The 20,821-nt window shown below is 41.5% G+C and overlaps 1 protein-coding gene across 2 annotated transcripts in view; it reads left to right on the top strand.

The window, feature by feature from the left end:
* Positions 1-4,976: 4,976 nt before the first annotated feature.
* The window catches only part of alcama (activated leukocyte cell adhesion molecule a), a 124,023-nt gene continuing 108,178 nt past the window's right edge, over positions 4,977-20,821 (top strand). For both annotated transcript variants that reach the window (XM_084320305.1, XM_084320304.1), the window contains exon 1: positions 4,977-5,211. In XM_084320305.1, coding sequence (XP_084176431.1) covers positions 5,157-5,211 — 55 coding nt within the window. In that variant the 5' untranslated portion in view covers positions 4,977-5,156. The remainder of the gene's footprint in view (positions 5,212-20,821) is intronic.

Genomic DNA, 20,821 nt, shown 5'->3' with positions numbered 1-20,821 from the left:
TCCTGTGCCAACCAGCTTGCCCCGGTGTTCACCGCCATATTTAATCAATCCCTGGCGGAGTCAGTGGTCCCTGCCTGCTTCAAGATGTCTACCATCATCCCTGTACCGAAGAAACCCTCCCCAACATGTCCAAATGACTACAGACCGGTGGCACTCACCTCTGTGGTCATGAAATGTTTCGAGAGGCTGGTCAAGGACCACATTTGTGCCTCCCTCCCCAGTGATATGGACCCTATGCAATTTGCATACAGGACAAACAGGTCCACTGACGACGCGGTCTCCCAGGTACTGCACAGCACTCTCTCCCACCTTGACCGTCAGAAGGGGGGCTATGTGAGACTGTTGTTCATTGACTACAGCTCAGCGTTCAACACCATAGTCCCCACCAGACTGGTGGACAAGCTGATCGAGCTGGGTCTGAGCTCCGCCCTGAGCGCCTGGGTACTGGACTTTCTGAGTGAAAGACCCCAGGCGGTCAGGGTGGGGGGTCAGACCTCCAACACCATCACCCTGAGCATCGGGTCCCCCCAGGGCTGTGTTCTAAGCCCCTTGCTGTACTCACTCTACACACACGACTGTGTGGCCAAGTTCAGCTCCAACTCCATAGTGAAGTTCGCAGACGACACGGTGGTGGTGGGGCTGATCTCGGACAACGACGAGAAGGCCTACCGGGAGGAGGTTGAGGTACTGGAACGCTGGTGCCAGGACAACAGCCTGCTCCTGAACATTGGTAAAACCAAGGAGCTGATCGTGGATTATAGGAGAGGACAGCAGGAGACACACACACCACTGATGATTAACAGGGCTACCGTGGACAGGGTGAGCAGCTTTAAGTACCTGGGGGTCCACATCTCAGAGGATCTGACATGGTCAACACACATAGACACAGTAGTAAAGAAAGCGAAGCAGCGCCTCTACCACCTGAGACAGTTAAGGAAGTTCAGAGTATCGGGGAAGATACTCCAGTCCTTCTACTCAGGAGCTGTAGAGAGCATCTTGACCGGAAACATCACTGCCTGGTATGGAAACAGCACGGCACAGGACAAGAAGGCCCTACAGAGAGTGGTGCGCTCAGCCGAGCGTACCACGGGTATTGCGCTACCTCCCCTGCAGGTTCTATACAACAAGAGGTGCAAATCCAGAGCCTGCAGAATAATGAAAGACCCCCACCACCCCAATAACAGCCTGTTCCAGCTGCTGAGGTCAGGCAGACGCCTGCGAACCCCAGCTACTAGGACAGAGAGGCTTAGGCTCAGCTTCTTCCCCCAGGCCATCAGAGCCTTGAACAATGAACATTGAGTGCCACAGAACACTGAACTATCCACACACAAGCACACACGAGCACACACACGACACGCACGCTGTGCACGCTCACACACTAGCAGCCACTTTAACACGAGCGGGCACACACTCCCGCCGCACACACGCACACTTATGGCCAAGAGGAAAGGCCACTTTAAATTAGTATAACAACAGGAACAGTGTATTGCACTACTAAAGCTACCTAGCATGTCCTATATGCTCTGTAAATACTATGTACAGATACCGAGATGTCACACCATGTTACCTGTTACCTGTTTATTGCACAATGTTTTTTTTTTATTGGATTCTATTATATGTTGTACCACTGTTTTATTATTGGATTCTATTATATGTTGTACCACTGTATTGCACATCGTCGTGACTTGACTTGACTTGATGCATAACATGTTCCACAGATAAGGCAATTAAAGATCCAGTAGAATGAAAATTGTGATTTTCAATGTCATTGCAGTTTTATTTTACAGAAAATACTGTAAAATACTGTAAAATACCCAAAATGTTAGAACTGTTGTTATTGTGAAAATTATGACTAAAGCCCTTTGATCTATATCCCCCTGGATAACAACCAAATCAAACCATTTCAGATATCCAATCTGCTTCCCTGAAGAGATTGCATAATCTACTTGGGTTACCCTGATTGGCCCATCAGTCAGTTGTCAGTAGTTGTAAAGGAGTTCAGCTAGCTAGTCCACAAACAAGTAATGCAGTTAGCTATACTTTAGTTAATTCTAGTGGTTCAAAAATATCCACAGCAACTGTGACAATGTATAATCACCTGCTATCACAGGCTAGCCAATGTTAATCTCCCATAGCAACTGATCACACTCGTCCAAGGTTATTTTAACTAAAACTAAAACCAAACTGAAACTAATAACAACTAAACTCAAATTAAATAATTTAAAACAATAAAAACAGAAACTAGTTTGATAATTGTATTGTATTGGCTTTGTACTGTTTTGTCTGCACATGTTATACTGTGGTGCTGTGTCGTTTTGTCTTTGTTGCAATGTATTTCATTGTAATGAGTGGAAAGCACTTTAGCTCAACTCCTTTTTAAATGTGCTATATAAGTAAAAGTGACTTAACTTGACTTGACTCTGGAACTAAATTGAATTGAAAGCTACATTTTTAAACAAAAATAAAATAGAAACTATAATAACCCTGCACAGGCTCCATGAATTTGTTTACATTTGAAAGCGTAATGTATTATGATACTAACTTGACATCAAGGTACTGTAGCCAGGGCCACTCCCCCTCAACATACTGACAGTTGGCTGTGCTCAGAGAGTGTGCACTAAAACAGTTATAACAAATTAAATTATAGGGCGGCTGGGTAGCGCAGCGGACTAAGCGCCTGCCTACCACTGCAGAGACACTGGTATCGAATCCAGCTGTCAGCGGTACCTCCGGCTTGGTCGGTCGTCCATACTAACCAATTGGCAGTGTTAGCGGGTGGGAAGCCGGCGGGGTGTGTATCCTGGTCGTTGTAAACACCGACTCCTACAGGTCGGTCGGGGCGCCTGCTCAGTGAGGGAGGGAACTGGGGGAAGTAGTGTGAGCCTCCCACGCATAACGCTCCCCAAGTGAGAGTCCTCGCTGTCAGGTGAAAAGAAGCGGCTGGCTGACTCCACATGTATCGGAGAGGACATGTGATAGTATCTATCAACCCTCCCTAGACCGGCAAGTGGGGGGGCAAATGCGCACAACGACCAGGAAGGGGAGGGGGGAATTGGCATAACGACTAAATTGGGATGGGAGAAAAATACAGAAAAAAGGAGGACAAAAAAAATATAAAATTAAATGATACATCTGAAGCTGAAAAAATTACACTCCTAACATTAACAATCCACAATCATCTTATTCTGACTGAATTTACATCATTGTACTGATTCTTTAATAATTGGTGTTATAGCTTGGATAGTCATCACAGTCCCTGAGTAGTGAGTACCCAGGGCATAGCTGTCAACATTGGGATTTGAAAAAACTGGAGATTTCGCCCTGCCCCCCTCCCAATGTAGTCTCCTCCCCCTCGTATGTATATATTTTCTGTTAGGATGTTTGTTGACAGCTGCTCTCTGCTGAGCTGCCTCGTCGCTGCCATCTGCTGGTCAAAACCTGTATGTACCCAAGGACTGGGTGAACTACTAATTGCTACATTAAATTAATCAGATACCTGGTTGAAAGTGAAATGCTGTGTACATCCCTGCATTAAATGAATGGAAGTGTCAGTGTTTCTGTAGAGGAGATGGATGTATCAACTTTAAACATACACTAAATGTTAATGTTAGAAATGTTAATTTCCATTATTTCCACCATGTGCAACATTTCCTAAGAACAGCAATGTCCATATTTTAAATATTTTAACTGGACAATCGCGGGAGAGAAGGTTGAAATATGGGAGAATCACGGGGAAAACGGGAGGGTTGACAGACATGACCCAGGGTCCCTGGAGCTGATCTGCGTTGACCCCCCCCCCACTAGCAATGGAGGAACTGGGTAGGAATCTTTTCCAAAGCCCCCCAAGGGTGATGATGGAGTGCCCAAAGAGAGGTCCATCCCAAGAGAGAATAGTGCCCACACACACAACATAAAATGGTTACAGCAATAACATGATCAGCAGTCATTTATTACAGTTATAATGGTCCTCGTAATCATGCTTGCCCTCTGGTCCACCGTGAGCTGCTCAAGAGCTGTGACATGAACAGAACAGGCGTTCGATGCCCAATATGTCCATCACCTGATAATTGGATGCTATGCCTTGACAACTGAAAAGTGTGTATGTGAATGAGAGAGTATGAGAGAGAGAGAGAGAGAGAGAGAGAGAGAGAGAGAGAGAGAGAGAGAGAGAGAGAGAGAGAGAGAGAGAGAGAGAGAGAGAGAGAGAGAGACCCTAAGTCAAGTTGGGACCCAAGAAGGTCCCACTTGTAGTGGTTTAAGGTCCAGGATTAGGGAATTTACCATTGGCTTCCCAGAAATACTACTACTACTACTACTACTACTACTACTACTACTACTACTACTACTACTACTACTACTACTACTACTACTAAGTGGTCTAATGTATATATACTCTCTTTTCTGGACTCTTTCTGTATCACAAACAGTACTGTATTTGCAAATCTGGTATGTCATAAATGTAGATGTAGCAGTACTGTCTATGTCGTGTATGTTATGATGAATTGAAAATGGGGGACCCTGATCAAACAAGATGAAAGTCTTTCTCTGGTCTGCATCCCCTTAACAATTGTATGTTGAGCTGTAGCCTACTGTACTGTACCCATTCTGCAATCTGTTAATAAAGTTTTCAATCAATCAATCAATCAATCAATCAATCAAACTACTACTACTACTACTACTACTACTACTACTACTACTACTACTACTACTACTACTACTACTACTACTACTAATAGTCTACTACCACCAACTAATACCACCTACTACTACTTCTGCTACTACTACAATAGTAATTAGTTCGTTTCAAATTGCTGGGATTCTACAATAATAAACGTAACTTTATTGCAGGCAACAGGATACGACACGTTGAAGGTGGGCGGCGAACAGGGCGGAGATCGTCTCAACGAGACGAACCCCCTCCGGGGAGATTCTTTCTCTGAGCAGCATTTTCACCTGCTCACAATTGGGAGGATAGGTTTCAGGCTGAACTGCTCCGACTTTCCCGAGTTCCAACCTACAGCTACAGCTATACAGTACATACCAGTCACACAGGCGCTGACAGTTCCATCAACGACTTTATCCAACGATATAAAACTATTGAACTCCCATCATCAGTACAGACAGGTGCTTCTGACGGGATCCAGAATATTGGAAGAATGGATTCGATCGCTTGCCTGATTGCTCTCATCTGCGCCACGATGGCTCTTCAAGGTAGGCTTGAATGTCAATAATAATAATAACAATTATTATTCATAATAATAATAATAATGAGAATAATAAATATAATAAGAATAAGAATACACAGTAGCCTATTATTGTCAAGATACTTTATACTTGGGGAGGGGACACATGTTGGACAGTCTGACTTAATATTCTCAGGTCTGGGTTTTCCGCACGTGTTACTCCACTAACGTTACCAATGTGCTTTCGTTTCGATACTCTGAACTCTGTTTTCCATTCTAATCAATGTAGAACTTTGTCTAGAGTCATCCTTTTATGTGAAATGGAAAACTTGAAGCGCTTGTGTGGTCCACAATCATACCAGCCTGCATGACTCGCAATGGAATGGAAAGATAAAGCAAAGACGCCGCATAACCTGAGTAGGGCTATTGATCAACAATCACGAAGTCACAGACTACATCATTAATATTATTATCAAGCGCGACGTCACGCTCGTTTATGGATCTGTATTTTATGGTGCCATTGAACCCTGAAGTCACTTGATGGTTCTTTGTGGTGAACATGTGTTTACTCTTGCATAGCACATTTGTATGATATAATAAGCGATTTCCCCCTTTTTTTTTATTCATGCATATTGATCCAAGGCACTGTGTGACTCCGCGGGCGCATACATGTGTGAGTCTGGGGGATTTCAAATGGCCATAAATAAGTCAGAAATCACACTGGCTACACACAGAGCAGCTTGTGTCTTCCAACCAATAATGTGATGACAATTATTATTATGCCTCGGAAGGGTTTTGAATCTTGACTATCCTATATCATCACACAACAACATATTCTGTGTGTCACATGAACAGGATACATTTTTTTTTTTTTCATGGAGGGTGAAGTTTGTGGACATTGCACCTCCCATTTCCAACTCTTATCACAGGGTTGATCTGTGTCACACTGCCTGGCTGACTCGCTGTCCAGAGAATAGTTCTTCTTTTTACAGAGGGTGGAGGGTGGGGGCCATGCATCTCTGGCCACCAGGGTGGTGTCCACACTCCCCACTGCCAGGGGCTCCATTATTTGATTGTATCTGGGCTGGCTGTGATCAGTGACCCATGGGAGGTGGGCACCACTTTTGTTTTGGTTTCATTCCGTTCACCCTGACATCAACATTCATCCTCCTCACCCCTGGCCACCGACACTAGTGTAGATAGTGGCTTGAACTCGATCTGTCGCATTCCACGGAGACGGTATTCATTCATTGTAAGCCAAAGAAGGGTCGGGTTTCAAGAGAGTAGTACTAGGCAGATGTTTGGAGGTGCAGGGGGCCTAGAGTGGTATGGGAGGCTGGTAACACAGACTGACAAGACGCTGACACTCACTGAGATGTTGCTTGATGCAAAAATAAGTGGAAAATCAAATGTACAGGGGGGCGGGGGAGTCCCTAGATGTTTACTACTAGTCAATAAACTGCTTTCATCAAGCATCCAGAAAGGTTCCCCCTGGAGCATTTACGTACAGAGAATTGCTTAGCTTTTACAATGTATCTTTTGGAGAAGTTCCCAAGTCCACTTTGAAATACTCTGGATGTTTTATTCTGCTGTGAAGATTAAAATTGACTACAAAAGTGCTACAAATGGGTTTATTGAGGGGTTTGTCATGGACCGGTCCCTATGATAACAAGGATGTCAGAGGACTTCATTATTCCCTGTATTGGCCAACAGCTAATCCTTTTTGATTCATAATGATCTCAATCAGCCATGACCTTTGTTTTTCTCAAAGTCAGGGTCATGGATTTATTTTTGTTCTGCAGTCACTGCTGACCATTCAGAATTTCTCTCATACCTCCATCTAGAAGACATTCGCCAAGTTATCTTGGCGGACAGACACATGGACTCTTGGTGGGCAGACACAGAAAGGAAAACACTGACACAATCGATACAAAACACTGCAAGAAATTCTAAGTTTAAAACAAATACCCCCTAACAATGATCTGTTGGCCTACTGGTGTTTAATTTAATTTACACACACCTCCAATCACCAGTGAGTCCAGAAGATCACATAGGAATGAATACACATCACCATAGTTAGCCTAGAAGCACCTATTAATCTGACCCTACCTGACCAGGGACCAGAATTCCTTTAAACCATGGGGTTTGTCTGCATTTCACAGATCAAGGTGCCAGGTCTAAATCAAATGGACGTATGTGAAAGCAAAGCACCCTAAAACTACCCATCCATGATGGATCTAAAAACACTAATTGTAATGATAATCAGGGCATCCAGATAAGAGGACAGGAGGGGCATGCAGTGGTGCTTTGGTTTTCTTTAGCTTGGGGCCGAATGAGCCTGTAATACTACCTCCCATCTGCCCCGACATGTAAAACAACCTCTATTTTTCTGGAGGGAAAATACCTTTGGAAGGGGCGGGGTGGGGGGGGGGGGGGCGGGTGGATGCTGCCATTCATCTCTTGTGTGAAGGTACTCAAGGTATGTGACCTCAGAGGGCTAGCTACCCTCCACTTCTGCCGCCTTCCAGGTCCAGTTTGTGAAAGGTCACAGTCTGTTTGAAGCGCCCCATCTAAATCTTTCTGTCAGGGGGCCTTAGATTGATCTCCCGTTCCAAAAGGTCCCCCACTTTTCAAAGACATGTCAGATCAAGATCACAGGGCTAGCTACATTCGCTGGTTGTACACGAGAGAGGTAGAATACAATAAGTGGTTCAGTATTTTTTAATATGTTACTCCCTGAGGGTCTGTTTTTGGTGGCTTTCGGTGGGATTAGCTGTTCATCCAGCAGCCTTGAACGTGAATGTTGATCTATTTTCTGTAACTCGTGTAAATACAAAACGGTGCTTAGCTCTGCGTGGATCGTCTTTCTCTGTTTAGTCGCAACATGAGCAGAGTGTGTGTCTAATGCGGGGGGCCTCACTGCTAAACCTGCCAGTCACTGTTGTCAGTCAAACGCATTCCCCACTGTTGCTTTTGAGCAATTTCCCTAGAAAAAAAGATTGAAAGTGGAAGTAGTGGAGTATTTATTCTGAAAGAGTAGGCTACCTAGGAACACAAATTGAGTGCATTCCTGTACACACAGACACACATCATTCACACACTTCAATAATTCACACGGAATGACGGAACAGTGTATGATTCACCAGTAGCAATGCACTTTGGTCTTTGCTGTGAGGAAGCGACTGTGCCACTGTTTCAGTTATGATGTCATGTAAAAGTCATTTGATCAAAAATGGAAGTGAAACCCCCTGTTTACTCATGTCTCAGTGGGGACATTGTTAATGTCAGGGACATATACATTATATTACCCTATGACCACCATGCTAAGAGAAAAAGCTGTGGGGTGAATGCAGACAGGGTGAATGAAGTAGTCTGTGGATTTTCTGCTTTGCATTCCGATTTGTATACTCAATTATTTATGGAGCCAAAAAGCTAGACTCAATTCGCTTTCAAACTAGAGTATTTGTGTGTTTTTGTGTGTGTGTTTAGCTCATATAATAATATTAATAATAATAATAATAATAATAATAATAATAATAATAATAATAATAATAAATAATAATAATAATAATAATAATAATAATAATAATAATAATAATAATAATAATAATGATGCATTCAACTCAAGTAGTAGTAGGTAGGGGGTTATAAAAATGCTTTTATGGGTCTTAGATCAGAGTTGTTGTTGTTGTTGGTGTTGGTGGTAGTGGTGATGGTAGGGGAATTGATCATCATGGTTAAGTTCCAGGTCATCAGAAGGAGAAGCCCCTGAGCAGGTGGCAGGTGGAGTAGCATTCTGTTGAGAGCTTATTAAATTGAGCAAATATGAACCAAGTGCATTTATTGAGGATGTGGCTTAGCAGCATAGTAATACCACAACTTAACTGTTGCTCCAATCCAGTTCATCTTAGAATGTTGTACTTTTGTAGAGTAAAGAGCAAGAGATGGGGACGAAGTGGTGGTTTGCTGTTGCCTAATTGGTCACAGCTTATCATGAATTACATGCTTTTTTGGGTCCTAAACTGAACCGCCCATCCCGGCTGCTACCCATTCATAGTCTTTAAAAAAAATTATAAATACATTTTAAATCACTCATGTCTTCTGCTGGCAACCTCTTGGATGTGATCGTTGCTGCTTGCAGTTACAGTATACTATTGTTTTCCCTGCAGTAACCACTGCTGCTGTGGGTGTACTGATTCAGGAGGCTCCCTCCCTTATTCCCTAACTAATCGTTAAAATAGAGACAACTAATTGTGATGTGTTCATTGATTCTCTCCCAATATAGACAGATAACGCGTGTTAGGTAGCAAATTGGAAGTTGCATACTATCAGCTATAACAGAGCTGTATACTCTCTCCATGCATTACGTGTGGGGCTGCTGGCCAGAATATCACGTTTCAGGCATTGGATATTCTGTTTAACCTTAAAAAAAAACGATATATCTAGGGGGGGGGGGGGATACATAACAAAATGGTCCATTGTCACAACTCAGCATTCATTTTCAAATACTCACTTACAAACACTGAACTGAACTGTATCGATCAACCGATAGGAGTCACCACAAACAAGAACATCATTATGACCACGTACTTCAAGTTAACAATGTTTTCATACCTCTTATTCAATTGCACCTATTATGTTGGCCTAGAGTGCGGTCATCATAGGACTTGGTAGCTATGTAGAGTAAAGGTTTGGAATGTGTGCAACATTTAATGTAAATCTATCAAAGGGGGGCTGCGTGGAGACTGGAGACACTTTTCATGGTCTACTATTCGCAAAGATCACCACCACTGTACCACACCAGGGGGGGGGGGGGGGTGAGTGACAGCTTATCACACGTATTTCCTCTGTGTGGCTTTTACCATTGTTTGACGTTTGCGATTACAATGTCTCGCAGACCAAGCTAGCAAACACATTATTAGCCCATAATACCCTTCCAGTGGTGAAGCTGGTGAAACAGCTTTTTCTATTCACCACACTCTGATGCATACAGCTCTCATTTCCCCCCTCTCTCTCTCTCTCTCTCTCTCTCTCTCTCTCTCTCTCTCTCTCTCTCTCTCTCTCTCTCTCTCTCTCTCTTCACACTCTACACACACACTCTTTCTCTCTCTCTCTCTCTCTCTCTCTCTCTCTCTCTCTCTCTCTCTCTCTCTCTCTCTCTCTCTCTCTCTCTACATATATATATATATATATATATATATATATATATATATATATATATATATATATATATATATATATATATATATATATATATATATATATATATATATATATATATTCACTCACTCACTCACTCACTCACTCACTCACTCACTCACTCACTCACTCACTCACTCACTCACTCACTCACTCATTGTCCCCTTTATTGGTAGTGGTTGATTAGACCCCCTTGGAATGTTTTGAGGCATGACTTGAGGTTTTGCTACTTTGTAGTCACAAGGCGAACGAGTCCTTTAACGTACCTGCTCTCTCTGGCGGGAGCTTTTGGGGCCACAGGCAAGCAGACAGAGCGCCGTCCCAAGACTGCGTTGCTGCTGGCTTGCTCAGCGTCTTTTTTCGGAAATGGATAGTGAAAACCTTACAGGAGCCCTGCCACGGCTCAAAGAAAGAATCAACAGCCGTGAAAGAAATCTAACTGGACACGGACTCCCGTTGTGGTAATGGGGGGAGAAGATGTGCCTATTCCAACCGAAAAACCAAAACCAAACTAGAACTGAAAACCGGTGGCAATTATTGCATTCTTAGATGTCAGTCAACTGGAAGGCGGTTAATAGAGTAATTCCACAAAGGAATGGGAGATAAGAAAAGGTTCCAATGCCACTGGGTTGAATGAGACCCTGAAAAGCATTCAGTATCCTCTAACTCCCTGGAGGTTTCATATGCCTTCACTATAGCTGGCTAGTGAACACACATATCCCACCTTTAGGGCAAAAAAGAAGACTCCTCTAACACACAGTGTGTAAATGTGGCTCAGAAGGATAGCTCTCAGTTCAGGCTTTTAGAGCTCATTAGAGGAGGCTATGGCTATTACAAATGTATTGACGTTGAAATCAATACTGGGTCGGCAGAGCTGGCATTCACGGCGAAAATATCCAATTACTCTTCTGAATAGCTCCCCTATTATATATTTATGGGAAAATATAAATAACTGTCCGGCTTAATTGACTTAGATGGGAAGCAACAGTTGTGATTAGAGGATCAAGAAAAGAGGGCGGGGCTTGAGATAGGTACATGTCCTACCGTGATAAGGCTGTTTACTAGTGATCAACTGGTATACATTTCCCTCAGCTGACACTGATGATCTGTTAATTAATTGTGGACAATAGCCGATATTTTAGTCTGATATTATAGAGGTCAAGGGACCCCTTTGAACATGGCAAAAATCTGAAAGATGGATAATGGCCAGACAAAAAAAGCTTGATTCAAAATTAATTAATTAATCTAAACCCAACACATTTGTTGAATGAATGGCATAATAATAAATAATACATTTTGGCAATAACCTCCATTTCTGAGGTGTTTGATTTACAGTAGCAAGCTTATACCATGTTACAACTGGGGTTATCCAAACAAACATACTCAAAAGCTAGTTCCAGTGGTTAAATGCAGTTGTAATTGCCTGGGTTATGCTGTAACAGCTTTTACTTCAGATTGGGACATAATAGCTTTTACTTCAGCCATTGTGTAGTGTGATGCGTGCCTGGTGCTGTGAGTGTCTAGATAAACACTCACAGAACACGGGTTAAGAGATACTGTACACTTCATTACAGTGAATCAGATTATCTTTTGAGCCGCTCACAACAATTTAGCAATTTAGATTGTTAAGGTCAAAGTATGCATGGGGGGGGCACAGTTCTCTCTATTCTACACACACACACACACACACACACACACACACACACACACACACACACACACACACACACACACACACACACACACACACACACACACACACACACACACACACTGTGTGCTATGGCCTCATCCAGGGGCGGACCTTCCTACAGGCGACATTTTTTTTTTCTTTTTTATTTAAATCTTTTTTTTTCTCTGTGCAGTTTTGGCGCCCCCCTCTATATCTGCAACCATTATTTTTACATAAAAAAAATTCTAACATAAGGGAAAATTAGCCAAAAATCTAAAACGGTCGGTCGGTCTGAGCCTCAGTCAGATATGTTCACAGTCAGAACATGCTAGAGCGCTGTGCATTGATGGGTATCGGTCAAGTGTTTATAGAATTGAGCGTTGAGGAAAGAAAGACTAACGTTAGAGAACTATGAAGAGGCAAAAGCCATCCGGCCATCCAGTTTAAAAAGAGAAGAAAAGAAGAAGACGAGAAACGTGCCAAGGTGAAAGGTATGCAATTTTGTACAACTTCCAAGACCTGCCACACCAAGAGCTGATGAAGCAAGCAGAGGCACTTGTACACACCTTAAACCATGGAGGGCAATCTGATTTGGATGGGAAGGAGCTGGCTCAGGAGTTGGACAATTTGATGTGATTGATGACTTTGCAGCGAGGAAGGCCAGAAGGATTGCACTGTAAATGGAAACCAGTATGAGTTACAGGCTAACCTTGAAGTGTGATGATAGGGAGTGGAATGTAAATAGTTCTTTAGACGAAGTGAATTTGTAATTTTTATTTATTTGTTTGTTTATTTAGCATATTATATTTTGATTATATATGTGTAACATATTTTACAATACATAATTTTCTTTTAAAGCAAATTTGCACGTTATTTTATTGTTTGTTATTATTATTATTATTGTGTTAGCTAAGTTGTTTATTTGTTTTAATTCTTTAGTGTGCATTTTACATTTATTCTTAGCTCTTGTTCTTGCTTTTAAAAATTATAGGTGCAATACTTTACTGTATAACTGTTAACCCTTTCACTGCCACACGACGGCGGGTTAACCCTTTACTATCACACAACCGACGGTCGTGAAAGGGTTAACCTTCGGTGTATTGTCGCAGTGAAAAGGGTTAACCGGTTGGTAGCGCGGCGATGTTTTGATTTTTTGGGGGGGGAGGCTCAGACCGACTGACCGTTTTAGATTTTTGGCTCATTTTCCCTTATGTTAGAATTTTTTTATGTAAAAAGAATGGTTGCATATATAGAGTGGTGCGCCAAAACTGCGCAGAGCAAAAAAAAAAAAAAAAAAAAAGCAGTGGTGAATCTCGCCTAGGGCGCCAAATGTGCTAGGTCCGCCCCTGGCCTCATCCTTGTTCACAGAGAATGGTGGCTGATGACGTGTGCTGGAAGAGATGGTAAAACGGGTCATGTGGGTATTGTTTGCTACATTTAACCCTTTCACTACCACACTACAGAAGGTTAACCTTTCACATTTCAGAAGGTAGTGAAAGGGTTAACCATCTGTAGGGTGGTTGTGAAAGGGTTAACACTTTGTCGTGGGGCAGTGAAAGGGTTAACCTTCTGTATTGTCGCAGTGAAAGGGTTAACCCTTTGGTAGTGTGGTAGTGAAAGGGTTAAGGTACCTTTTAGTGGATCACTGTGTTATAACGCTACCAGCTGTGGTAAGAAGTGGACCAAAAGAAAGTGTCCACTGCTCACCGTCTGTCCACTGCTAGATTCTAGCTTCATAGGCGGCGTGCTGTAAGGAAGAAAATCATGTTGTTTTTGTTGTTGGTGGTTGGTGCTCATGATAATAATGATGAACAAACAACACACATAATTTGAATTTGGCTGACCTGAATGACTTCACAATGCAATTTAATTTCCTTGCTCCTGAGGAAGATATGAATCATCTCTCTTCTGTTTTTGTGTGTGCAGGTGTGTGTGTGTGTGTGCGTGCGTGTGTGTGTGTGCGCGCGTGTGTGTGTGCACGCGCGTGTGTGCGTGTGTGTGTGTGTTGGATCTGAGTTGCTTCTCAGCTGTAATCTCAAAATACCCTTCATAATAATTTGTTTCCACACATCAGGCTTTTAGACGGAGCTCTTCTGAATAATTTCCCTTTTTGAAGAGTGAACCTCTTCTCTCGTTCGTATATCAAGCTGTTTCCAAACCACATATCCCCCTCAGTCTCTGAAATTAAGTAAATATTATTTATCAGCCAATTGAACTAAATTAATCTAATTTAGTAGAATTTCTGAGCTGTAGGCGGTAGGTTCATTGGTCTAGTAAGGCAACCTAATTTTCACTATAATGAAGAGAGAACCCCATGTTAAGTTAATGATTTTGAATTTGTAGACATACACACAAGTGCTGCTGAAGAAAGTGGAACAAATCACAATAATGCCATCAATGTACAGAATATGCCCAACCAAATATCTAAGATAAACAATTCACAAATTTGGCTTGGTCGGAAGCAAGTTTAAAATGTAAAATTTGTTTATTATATGTCACAACAAAATACAGAATACTTTATGATGAAATGTTTATTTCTGTATGCAATTTGTGCGCATGAACCTTTTATGAAAGAGACGACTGCCCCAAACGACTCTGCATCTCTTTTAGTTTTATCACATAAGGACAATAGAATGAGCTTGGATGTGAGACACCATTTACTGCCACCCACCCTCAATATCCTTTGTGGCATCTTTCTTACCAGACCTCCATAAATCACCGGTTGTTTGTTGTACCACCGTGGCTGAATGATAAACAACACACCTACGGCTTGGTGCAGGGGTGTGCAAGCAACGCAGCTGCATAAATGTGTATCCTTATTTCCGAAAAAGGGAGATAGAAAAAGAAATAGAAAGTCGAAGCATTAATATGCTTGGTCGAGTCCGTTGGAGCAATATAAGGGATTATACGTACATTTGTCTAATAGTACTAGTGTGGCGCCAGATGTCCCAATATTGGGTTAACTTGCGATGGAAAGACATGAGACAGAAATCAGAATAATTTCATTACAGTCTGTCTTATTAGTTGTCGTCTAGACGTAAGAGAGAGTTGAACTTAATAAACACAATTGTGGAAGGCCAAGGGCTTGTCGACATGTTGTCTGCACTTTGTACGACTACTACCATACTGTATACCAGTGGCGGCCGCTGCCGCTGGTGCCTTGTGGGTCGCAGTTCACGTTAATAGGTCGAGTTGAAAATGTAATGCTCTGAGATGCTCTGGAGCAATCTCTCTCTGTCTCTCGGATCAATCAAATCAAATAATTAACACATGTATGTTGTCATTTTAAACAACTCACCATTCATTCATTATGCATCAGCAGCAGCTAAATAAATGTTATAGTTCACAACACAGCAGCGCGTTTTGAATCGCCAGCCTATTATCGTCTCAGCAAGCACAGTCAATACTTTTTTCCGTAGCCGCATTTCGCGGAGACAGCTGTGTATAGCGAGAGAGAGAGAGAGCGAGAGAGAGAGAGAGAGTTACGTATCATGTATTAAACTAGAGTTAAGATCGCTAATCTACCTTGTTGTTGGCTTGTTGATAAAGTATATCCACTCTATGGCATTGTCCATCCAGCCTGTGTTGATGTCCATCCATTGTGCGCATCCATATAGCTTGTTGTTAGCCAACAAGCTGTGTGAGTGAAGAGCTGTGTCTTTGTCCATTTCCGCCTCGAACAGCCTGCAAACTACCTGGCGTTCTATCGCCATGCTCTAAGACAAACTCTAACCATAACCAACTTTGAAAGAGTGCCTAAGCTTAACAGTCTAAAGAACTTGCAGTCACGGTACGCTCGTCTAAGACAAACAGCTGCCTGCATCATTCTCACAACAACACTATCTCCACCGATCACCAACCTAGGAATAATAACCTAGAAATTGGATTCGGCCAATGATTTGTCCGTCTTTCAAACGGTGTTGATTTGATGGATTTAACAGAATTATCCAATTCCATGGTGGTAGCTTTAGCTAACTATAAATCGAAATGAAAATACTCAGTCCTTGAATAAACCTGGCGCATTCTCTCTCTAAGCAAGAACCCGAGAAATGCGGCTATGGAAAAAAACTGGCATCGCGTCGGCCAATCAGAGCGTCTCCACGAAAATGCGGCTATGGAAATTCTTCACGGAAGTTCACGCTGCTGGGCTAGACCGCTTCAAATTGCGCTCGGATTCCAACATAATAGTCATATTTCAACGCACAACGCCGTATGCACTGATTGGCTGTGACGGAGACAGCGATCAAACTGTGACGCGCACTCAGAGCGCGATCGCTTCTAGCCCTCGGGCGAGAAATACGAAAAAATAAAAAAAACGTCACTTCCTGCTCAAGAAAACGATGTTTTTTTAATTTAGATAATAACGTTATATTGTGCATTGGAAATACAAACATACTTAAAATGAGTAAATAGTATTCATTTTAAACATGTTTATATTATTTATAGGGCTATAAAACACAAAAACGAAAAAGTTTTATTGTCTTCTTCTCTGATTTAACAGCAGCTGGCCAGCAGGTGGGTCGGCGCCCTTGCGCCCACTAGTGGCGAGCCGCCACTGCTGTATACCTGTATCACTCTGTACATATATTACAACTCTGTACATACATCTGATTAGCATTACACTCAGTAGTACTAATTTATATTTTGTACCCAGTTTAATCACCTGTACATTGTATATATTGCTATTGCACTTTACTGCTACATTTGCACTCTGGTTGGATGTCAAACTTTTCATTATACTGTAGGCTATTTGTGCTGCATAATGACAATACATTTGAATCTAATCTAATCATGTTTGTTTGTATGGTTCGTTTGCGTTTAAGTCTCGCTAGGTAGGCTCCTTGGCTTTGGGCGCCAGCGGCGCTACCCACGGCTTGCAAGCCACACATTTGGCACATTTATATTCCTGTTCTGTTGGTGCAATTTTTGGACTTGTGGATGGAAACCATGGTGGAGGTACAGGTTTCAGAGAAGGGAAAGTTCTTGCTAGATTGAATGACCCCTCAACACTAACACTAGCACACCTTGGGTAATTTATACAGCTTTTAAGCATTACTAAAGAATGGTAAATTGACCTAATGTTACTGTGTGTTGTCCTTTGCCTTATGTGTGTGTGTGTAAACTGCATAAGCCAGGCAGTGCACAGCCAGGAAATCAAGTTCTCCATAGGATGCTTATCATCACTGTGAAATGCACTAATATGCATCCTAGTGCTGGGCAATATATCTATACAATTCATGAAATATTGCCTAACTGTCATTCATTCATTGTTCATTCATTGTTTTGATGAAATATGTCTCTTAAACTTAATGGGCACATTTTTCTCCTTACTTTAACTGTAATCCTAAACCATACGCAGTGTGAAAACCAGGCTTTTAGCTTGAGTGTTGACAGCCACCTCCAAGGCCTCTGAGCTCATCAGTGGATGTATCATGTGACAAGTTAGTGACACGTTATGTAATGGATCCCTAGATGTGATCAACAGCTAGGATGTCAGTGCTGTGAGTTGCCTTGCTCTCATGTGGATACTGAGGTAGCATGGGTTTCCAATCGACCCATTTAAAAGGAAACACCATTAAGCTTCAACTTTAAGACAGGTAATACATTTACAACATTGTTGTAATAGTGAATAGTGAACATTCAACTAGATCGATGCTGGATTTTTGGGGCCGATATTGAGTAAAATATTTCGATATCAATATATTGGCCGATATTCTTATTATATATATAAATATATTATTTTTTATTAATTAATTAATTAATTTATCATGTATTTATGGTACAATTTCTGTTTCACTTACAACTGATCAAGGATAAATCACAAGTTCATAAATTCTTTGTGTCTTCAATGTAAGTTTTCCATTCATTGTCATTGCAACATTGCTGTATCACAAATCTCAGTCTTGGCTCTCTGTACACAATTATTGTTTTGGATTGTAAAACTATATAAAAAATAATTACGCATTCATCACATGAGATAGATGTCATTAATTGATTGAATCTTAATTAACACAATAAAATGCATAGTTAAATATATAGGGGCTGTGGTCATAAAGAAATGGATGTCAAAAAGAGAAAAGTTATCAATATAATATATAAAATAATTAATATTTTCTATCGCTGTACACGGCGTGTGTTTTGGAGAGTGGGTGTCTGTGTCATCATTTTCACAATCTCAGTCTCCACCTCTTCACATTAATAACTACGCAACCCCGTATTTTGCAAACTACATGACATTTGAGTGTTGCTTGCTACTAATGATGAGTAAATGACAGTCATGTCATGTAGACGCACTGTACTTTTGTAGTTACAGGTAGCTAACATGCTTTAGCAAGCATTGTTGTGATGATGAGCAGCAGTGTTAACTCATGGATGACCGCTGTGTGGAGCCTATGTTGTGAAGATGCTGTCTGGTAACGTTAGATAGATTTGTATTGTCGTGTTGAGAGAGAGGGAGTAATTAGAAGTAATTAGAATTTGAAATGGGCAGATTGTGGCATGGCAGACCACTTGGAACAAAGTAAAAGCGAAAAAAACACAGCTATCTGTGACTCAGAGACTCAGGCTCAGCTTCTTCCCCCAGGCCATCAGAACATTGAACACTGATCTCTCCACACACATGACCACATGAACACACACACACACCACACATCCTGCACTCTCTCACTCTCTCACACACAAACACACTACAGGTCACTTTAAACACAAAAGAAAAGGTCACTTTAAAGAAAAAAAAAAGAAAGAAATAAAAGAAAACATAACTGTATGTCTTTGTATAGTATAGTTAGTATAGCTAGTATAGCATAGTTAGATATAGTATAACTGTATATTGTATTGTATATTGTTTACTGTAGTAGTGTATATAGGACTCATTACCTTTCATTCATAAGCTTAGCATTATTTTATCTTAGTACTTTTTATCATGTCTATTTTATTATCTATTCTATTTTATTCTATTATTTGTATTTTTTGCACAATCAAAGCGGGCATGGTCACCTTCATTTCACTATAGCCCTCTGTATGTATGTGACGAATAAATATATTGAATCTTGAATCTTGAGCTATCTGGTTTTCATCTGGTTAATGACAGCGTATAGCCGGCTATCAAAATAACCCTAGATGCACATCCCTAGATGGTAGCAATGGATACATTGGGTCATCTAGATACCGGTAAACTCACTTGTTTTAGAACAGAGCCAGCTACACCCTCTGACTGACAGCCATGCCAGCCTCTGAAAGTAGGGTCTCTGAGGATTCATTTTCCATTGAGAATTCATCAGGATCATTTTTGACCCATGTTGTGCTTTGAAGTTGAAGTTTTGAAGTTGCTTTTGAAGTTATAGGAGGGGGTTGGGGTTACAATTTGTACATTCCCCGTCGGAGGAAAACGTGGCACGGCTGCACCAGGACCCTTTTAATGACCCCCTGCACCCATCCATGGCCCGGTGAGTGCACATTAATTTTTGATGAATAATTGAAACAAATTAGCACATCAAGTGTTCACTGAATTTTAGCAAGTGATATCTGTTTTAGGTTAGGGTTAGGTGAGACCGACGTCTCACCTAAAGTCATCTACTGTATAGTCATCTACAGTGAACTAGTGACCACTGTCGTCTGCTGTCAACAGAACCTCATTCACTTGCATTCATTTTGGGTACATATACTCTAAAATCTAAATATCATACTTCTGAAGTGTAAACAAACTACTGCTATGAAAATGTCAATAAATCAGACAATTCTGAGTCAAAGATACATGTTTGTTTTGGCATTTAATGTGTCTTTATAAAGTGGTTACCATGGTTACCCGCTGCCTTGCTGGAGGAAAGATTCAAAATATTGTGTGACAAGTTGACAGTTGGTCAAACTACATCTCAAGTGAGAATTGGCATTCCTTCCTGTCCTGCACCTGCATTGTTTGCTTACTGGGGTTACTGAGAGATTGCCCCGTAACATAGAACCAACTAAATCCCAGTGTTTTGCTTTTGCAATCTTTTCAAGTTGTTTGTGTTGCTATTCACCCTTTCAACCTAAGTACAGTATAGCAACCTTGGTAGCATCTGTTCTTCTGCCTCTCCTTGAATCGTCCTTGCTCCTCTAGCTCATTCTACATCACTCTCACACAGCACAGATTGACAGAGTTTCTTCTCCTGCTAAAGAGAAATATAGTCTTGTAAACCTTTGATGGTTTGGCTTTGCAGTGACCGAGAAGTCGTTCTGTAACAGTCTGCCCATCCTGCAATGGACTAGCTTTTCTCAAAGGCCTTGGACTTCTCACACTGTTCCCCCAACCCATTCTGCACCTGCAACTAAAATATTTCATCAACTAAAATATACAGTACGTCACACCCCACGCCTCTCCCTGCCATCTGTAAGTGGCTAATCTTGAGTTTCCGACCCCCCAGTAAGCTAACCATGGATAAATCCAAAAAAAGGAAAGTCTGAGGAAAATAGAGCTAATTACTTTGGGTATGCAATTGTCAGGCGTTTTATGCTAAATGTGGGGTATGCTTGGGGATAACTATATATAAAATGTTATACATACTAAAATATGTATATACATGTACATATGAACATGTATATACACTGTTATCTTCATTTTAAGGGTAAATTGGTTTTGCGGCTCCAGAGGAATTTTATTTTGTGGGAGGGGGAACAAATTTCTCTTTTGATGGTAAAGGTTGCTGACCCCTGGTCTAGTCAGGTTATTTTGTTAGTGGAGTATGTTAGTCTAGTCTGTTATATTGGTAGTGGAGTATCAGTGTCTAGT

Source organism: Notolepis coatsorum (assembly GCF_963971535.1).
Source record: "Notolepis coatsorum genome assembly, chromosome: 8".
NCBI lineage: Eukaryota > Metazoa > Chordata > Actinopteri > Aulopiformes > Paralepididae > Notolepis > Notolepis coatsorum.
Note: the sequence above shows the minus strand (reverse complement) of the source record. Positions and strands in the feature narration are given on the sequence as shown.